The 6,588-nt window shown below is 42.7% G+C and overlaps 1 protein-coding gene across 6 annotated transcripts in view; it reads left to right on the plus strand.

The window, feature by feature from the left end:
* Window positions 1–4,777, plus strand: part of LOC103919036 (chromosome unknown open reading frame, human C6orf52) — a 12,671-nt gene extending 7,894 nt beyond the window's left edge. For 4 of the 6 annotated variants that reach the window (XM_009326482.1, XM_009326483.1, XM_009326480.1 and 1 more), the window contains 2 exons: window positions 120–165; window positions 955–1,349. In XM_009326482.1, the coding sequence (XP_009324757.1) occupies window positions 120–165; window positions 955–1,091 (183 nt within the window). In that variant the 3' untranslated portion in view covers window positions 1,092–1,349. Of the gene's footprint in view, window positions 1–119; window positions 166–954; window positions 1,350–4,459 lie in introns of those variants that run through there. The other 2 variants (XM_009326481.1, XM_009326485.1) reach the window with 1 other exon arrangement.
* The last annotated feature ends 1,811 nt before the right edge of the window (window positions 4,778–6,588 follow it).

Here is a 6,588-nt window from a genome sequence, read left to right on the forward strand (position 1 = left end):
AGTTGTGGGAGGAGGGAATGGTTTGGGAGTACACAAATCCAAAATAATTTTGATGCTTTCTGAAATGGATTATGATTAAACTTAGGAGATTTTCTTCTTTTTCTTTATTTTTTTTTTAGGAAACTTCAGCTATGACTGAAATCAGCGATGACCTAATAACTGAAGGTAATGATGAATCTATCACTGCAACTTGAATTTAGCCATACTTGTGCCCTTTAACAATACAGGCCAGTGACTATTGGATGAAGAATGTCTTGGAAATTCAGCCGATGTAGTGGGATCCTCTGGGTTATAGCTGAGATGAGGTAGAATTTTAAAGCTGATAGTGTACACCATGTCAAGTAGAATGGGACATTGTCAACAGCACTTCACAGTAGGTTTCTTGTAACTTTGCTTTCATTCTCCTTCTAAAATGGTCTAATACAGAATTTGTCATATCTTTGTATTGATTCTGCTAAGCATATTCTGTGTTAAATTCATTAATAGGCAAAAGCTTTGTTTTCCAAACCCTGAGGTAAAAGCTTAACATTGCAGGTCCTAAAAGGAGGATTCAACTTGCACTTAAAGATTTGGTACAAAACTTAGTAGTTTGGCCTGGAAGGTTTGCACGGACATCTTGTGTTAGTGTTCGGAAACTTTATCCTGCATAATGCATATTGTAGTAGAAATGAATTAAATGGATTTTGGGAGAGTTTCATGGTTAATTACCCTTAAATCTGCTCTTTAGCTTGAAATACCAATATAGTCCTAGCATTCTAATACACAAATTCCAAAAGAAGCTGGACTTCTCTGGTTTGTTAAAATTCTAGGTGAACAAACATCTTGCTACACTTACTATTCAATCTATTAAATTATTAAATTTAGCTGAAACATTTTATTAGGCATTTACTGTAGGTTTTTGGGTGCATGCTTCCCAAGATCTGACACTTGTACTTACCAGGCTTTTATTTTCAGATCCACAGCTTTACTTGGATGTTGATGAAATGAACAGACAATTTATGGAGACAAGTGAAGAACTCTATGATTCCCTCATGAATTGTCACTGGCAACCTCTGGATACGGTCACTTCTGACATCCCCTCTGCTATTTAAGTGTCTTATATAGCATGACCGTTATGACCAAGGTGCTAAAATTACACTTCTACATTACTCTAGATCATAAGTTTTAAAGCACAATGATAGGTTGGGTTTTTTTGCTATGCTTTTGACAGTTTCTGTAATCTTTTTTTTGTCCATCACTCTACTCTTGGAGCATCTTGAAATCATGTAAATATTCTAGAAATGTAAAGAGTTCAATGGGGTCTAAAGATAGACTTGCCTGTGTAAATAAAATTTTGTTTCTGCAAACCTGCCAGCAAGGGATTTTACTTACATATGGAAGCACATTCTCTTCTGGCTTGTGGAATTTAGCTGGAGGCAGTAGGGGTATTTCACCTGTCTTTGGTATGGGCATCAGGACACTAGCAAAAACTAGCTCTCCCATATTTCCAGGTTACCTAGGCAATCTTTTATGAGCTCTTAACATGCTTGCTTAGATTATATGTGTATTTGGGAGACGCTCCTAGGGCTTGCTATGGGAGCACTTGGGCCCACTTTCTCCTGCAGTCTGCTGGCGCTAACTGAACTACTGTTGATCTGCTAGGTCAGTTAGAATTGCTTTATCAACACAATATTTTAAATATACAGAAGGGCAAACTTTCAGCTGCCATAGCTGCAAACATTCCAAGACTAAGGATGATCCCTACTGACAACTTTATTCCTGCCCTTCTTGTTGTTAGTCTTCTCAATGGACCCTTTACAGCAAAGAAACTGGTGTAACATAATACATGTTCTTAAACCTAAAAATCCTTGGAGAAAATAACTTCCTGGTTTAAGGGAGGAAAAATAACCCATCGGGAATGAAAAACTGTCCTAGTAACAACTCTTCAACTAAGTTGCACCCTATCCTAAACATCTCTGTAATTTGTTTGGTCTTCGTGCTTGGGTGTTTTATACTGATGAGATTATAAAACTTCCGTAGAATGACAGCTTTCAGTATTCAAGTCAAAGGAGATTAGGGGAGATAGCAATGAGGAAAGTTCTGCTTTAAGCTAGCAACTTCTGAGTGGCTTCCTCTAAACTGTTCTCATCTTGAAGTGTATAATGTATTTTCCAGTTGTAGGGACTACTTAAGCCCATGTGTATGCAAAAGTATTTACTATTTAATGTACTTAATGATAAAATAAGTTGGGCTGGAAATGGAAGAATACTCTTCCAAGAAAAAAGGTAGTGGAAATTATCATAGCTAATAGCTGTGGAAGCTACTAAAGCTAGTCAAGACGCTTTGGTACTGCCATGTGTGTTTCGGGGGCAATCTAAACCATAATTGCTATGATGGCAGCAGATAGGAATAAAGTTCTCTGGCTTTTTTATGACAATGTAATTAAAGTGGTGGTCATGACCTATATGCTGTTATTAAATTTAAAACAAATACTGTATTGCAGAGTGATAACTCTGTGCTGGCAGGTCATTTCTAGCTGCTGACCAGAACCTCCCTCTTTTCACAGTTTAATTTCAGCTAGGAGTATTTTCAAAGTCCTACCCATGAAATGCAGATGCTCTAAAACAGAAAAGGCTTTTGGGGTACTATAGGAAGTTCATTCTTCCTGGGTTTTGTGCAGATGTAAATGCAGGAAGAGACAGAAAGCAAAAAACCTCATCTGGGCAGGGGGAGTAGCATCACAGCTTTAGCAACTGTTCCCCTGCTTTGGGAAGAGCTAATTGCAAGGTAGCTGGGAACATGGATTTCTTGGGTGAATGTTTCCCTTGTGTGAACTGGTGAGTCTTTGGAGGGTGATGGTAGGGAGATAACTAACGAGAATGTGACAGAAAGTGGAATAAATGGAGCAAAGAGAATCTGGGTGGGAAAGGGAGTGCTTGCGTGCGTGTATAGAATTGTTTCAGGGGACTGCAGTAGGGAGGAAACTCAAGATAGATGCAGGCCCCTTGAATTTGGATGGGAGTGTTAAAGCTTCAAAAACTGTACAGGATTTGATGCCACTTCAGTTGTAGTGCATAGCTGTGGTGCTTGGGCTTGGTAGTAGAAGCTGGTCTGCTAAGCAAAGGATGTATCTGGCCAGTACCATCACCATGAGCAGCAGGACAGCTTCCAGGTCCGTGCCTGGGTTATACTCTGCTTTGTAGTGGCTTGCATAGCCTTGCCTAACGCTGTACTTAAGTTGCAGCAAGTAATTTGTGGAAACCTTTTCTTGTGTTACCAGTTAAAAATGTGATGCTAAGGATGTGTGTTGGCTCAGCAGAAATACTATGGAGTATCCATGCTGATTTTTTTGGCATTTGGGAGGTTGATCTGTGTGTGAACTGTGTAGTGAGGGGCCCACGTAGCTATGTGATTTCACTTAGTCTGCCACTGTATCACCACAGTCCATAAACCTCAAAAAAGTCACCATCTGCAGCCACCCCATTTAAGCAGATTTTACCTGTTAACAAGGTCTCTGCACTCTGCGTTAGAGGCTGTTTTCGGACATGCATGCACCTTCCCTTCTGGGCTGTAAAGAACCCATATAGTCAAAGTACTGTTTATGTAATGCAGTGGAAGAGGGTGTTTGGGCCATTAGTTCTCCAAACCTGAGAAATGTTGGGGGTGTGATTTCTTCCGGTCAACATACAAGAAAAATGAGGTGAGGAACAGAGTGTGTTGGTTGCAGCCCATGTGACACTTCTAACGTAGCGTTCTGACCTCTTTTTCTGTCTCCTCAGCCTTATTAGCCTATTCCCCTTTCCAGTTAGGAGTGCATACATGGGATCAAGGTGGTGTGCACACTCGTTGCTGTAAAGGCATACTGAACGCAGAATTTCTTCCTATATTGGTGTGTTACCCATGAACCCCAAATACAGGAGAAAGTGAGAGCATCAGGACTGCTAGAAGGCTTTTTACTCAATAAACTTGCAGCTGTTCTGCAACTACAGGCCTGCATTAGCTAGCTTACACAAAGACCCGAACAGATCACACAGGTGCCTGCCATCAGTTCTACAAAGATCTGATTGCAGTGGGAGCTTTGGAAAAAGCAAGTTTTTCAATGCCACAATATTTCACTTCTTCCAGTTGTGTTTTGTCTGTTTTCCCCAGCTGAAATGTAGTTGGGTTTTTTTGAAGCCTGATGAAGGTTTGGTGGGTTTTTTTTTTTTTGCAATAGTATCTAGTATTGGTTTTATAAACTCTTCATTGCACCTAGCTGCAATAGATAGTGCCTTTACTCAAAACCCGCTAATTTCTTCAAAAAGAGCAGTGTTTTTGTTTTCTATCACTTCTCTGAACAGAAAGGCATGATGGTTTGAGGGGATACTAATCCTGCAGTCAGTGGGCAGGGAGAAAGAACCAGGCCAAAAAGGGTAAAGAGTACTTAAAAGGGTACAAAAAGGTTAAATGGTACTTAAGCCGTGAATGTTTCTTTTTGCAGGGATGCTCTTGGACCAACAGCTTCTTTCTAGCGCTACCTCAAAGTAACTTGCAGATAAAACTCACAGGGAAGATTGATCAAATGGTGATGATCCCTATCATTCTGCTGGATATATATATGTTTGCCTTTTGTTTTGTCTCATTTTTAGTAACATTTATTTAACTTCAGTGACTCACGTCAATAGACATTGTTTGACTACATCGATGAGTACTTCTGAGTCATGAGTGTCATTAAAGGCATGTCACCATATGGAAACTGTTCTAAGTAAAATGGAAGTAAAATAAGTAAATAAAGCAGCACTTGAATTTACAGAGCAAACATAGCGTAGCTGCCTTTGACACATACATGGGAGAGAAAATCGTGTTTACAGGTTACCGTAATATACTTAGCGTGCATCACAGAGAGGGAATCTTGTTTTGAATTTGCCCAGCTCTTACCTGTCCGGTGCAGGAGTTATTTTAGTCGGTTCCCCGCACAGGTACCATTTTAGAAGTCAGCATTATTATTAGTGATGAATGTCTTATCAAAGGGAACAGTTGATATCCCTTCGTAAATCTTGCTCTTCCCATAATGGAAATAGGTCATGATACCCTTCCTTCCCCTCCCCTGAGTTGGAATTTAGCATGTAATTGTTTCCTGGACAAAGAGTTACAAATCCAGGCTAAAACACTATTTTTCTTGTATTTTGATGATGATATCGATGTAGATCTTTTTTGACAAGCATATTGTAGAAATAGAGCCTCATCCTAAAATTGGTCCACAGATGTTAACACACCAGCGGTTTACATGAGATGAGGTGGTTCTTGCGGGTGACGACTTCTAAACCCGTGTGCTCCAAGCCCTGGAAGGGATTATCTGTCACTGCAAGACATCCCACTGCATGTAAAATTGTATTTGCAGAGGTAGGGTAGGAGAGGAAGAGGCTGTGGAGTTCTGAAGGTGCAGTTCAAGAGAAGTACCTGGAAAGCAATTCTACTCTGCTGGAATTTCAGAAATGGTTCTCTCCTTCAGATAACCATGAAAGCAGGATTAAGAAGCTGAGAAGGAGCAAGTCATGTAGGAGAGCTGGGGGGGTACCAGTGAGGTTAAGAAAAGCCACTATGAAACAACAAGCAAAGACTTGGCAGCACAGAACTCCCCAGTGAAATTCCTTCTAAAAGCAGTTTCTTCTTTGCTGTTGCTGCTCGTTTGCATTTCTTCGGGCTTTCAGAGCGGCCCTTGCGGGTCTGAGTTCCCCTAAGCCCCCCAGTTTGATACGCTGTCTTCAGGCGCGTGCTGTGATGCATGCTTTTATTTTTGGTGGAAGGGGTGTGCGCTACATCCCAGCTCTGTCTGTCACTGTCAAGTACCTGCGTCTCATTCTGTATCAGTAATTTTTTAGTGCCTTCTGGGTTTTTTAGGGGGAACATTTTTATTGACTTCTAAATAGGGAAGGTGGTGGTGATTTTCTGCTCCGCTCCATCAGTCCCAGAGCAGATCAATGCTCTAAATAAGATGTAGAGCCATAGATTTTTCTCAACTTTACTTTTAGTAGAATTAAAAAAACCAAAAATTAGCTTTTTAAGATTTGTAAGAGAAATGCATTCTTCCTCTTGTTTTGAGGAAGAAAAGGCTGTGTTGAAGCTTTGTTTCCACCTGCTTCCGATCTGCCCAAGTGAGCGGCGGTAGAGCTGCGGACTTGGGCAAGTCCCATCGCTCACGCAAATTCACAGACGGCTTACAGCGGCATCCCGAGGCAACGCCGCGTACCTCCCCGTGCCGTTGCCGAAGCTTTCCTGCCGCGCTCCCCACGCTGCCCTTCGCCGGCTCCCTGGCAGGGACGAGGGAAGCCCCCGTCCCTCGGGGGAGGCTCTCGTCACGCCCGGCACGGGGTGGGTGAGCTGCGTCCCCGGGGCAAGGACACCGCCGGTCCGCCGGAGCGCCGCGGGAAGAGGGAGAAGGCGGAGGAGAGCTGTCCCCGCCAGCGCCGCCGCCTCCGGGGCTCACCCCGGCGCTTCCGAACTCCGTCACAAACCTCCGCTCTCAGCCTTCGAGAGCGCCCCCAGCCGCGCTCGTTCGCGGCCCGGGGGTGGAACTTTTCCCGCTTCCCTCTGCGGGTCCCGGCAGAGCCAGCGAGGGCTTTTCCCGCG

This window comes from Pygoscelis adeliae, unplaced genomic scaffold (assembly GCF_000699105.1).
Source record: "Pygoscelis adeliae isolate BGI_AS28 unplaced genomic scaffold, ASM69910v1 Scaffold186, whole genome shotgun sequence".
NCBI lineage: Eukaryota > Metazoa > Chordata > Aves > Sphenisciformes > Spheniscidae > Pygoscelis > Pygoscelis adeliae.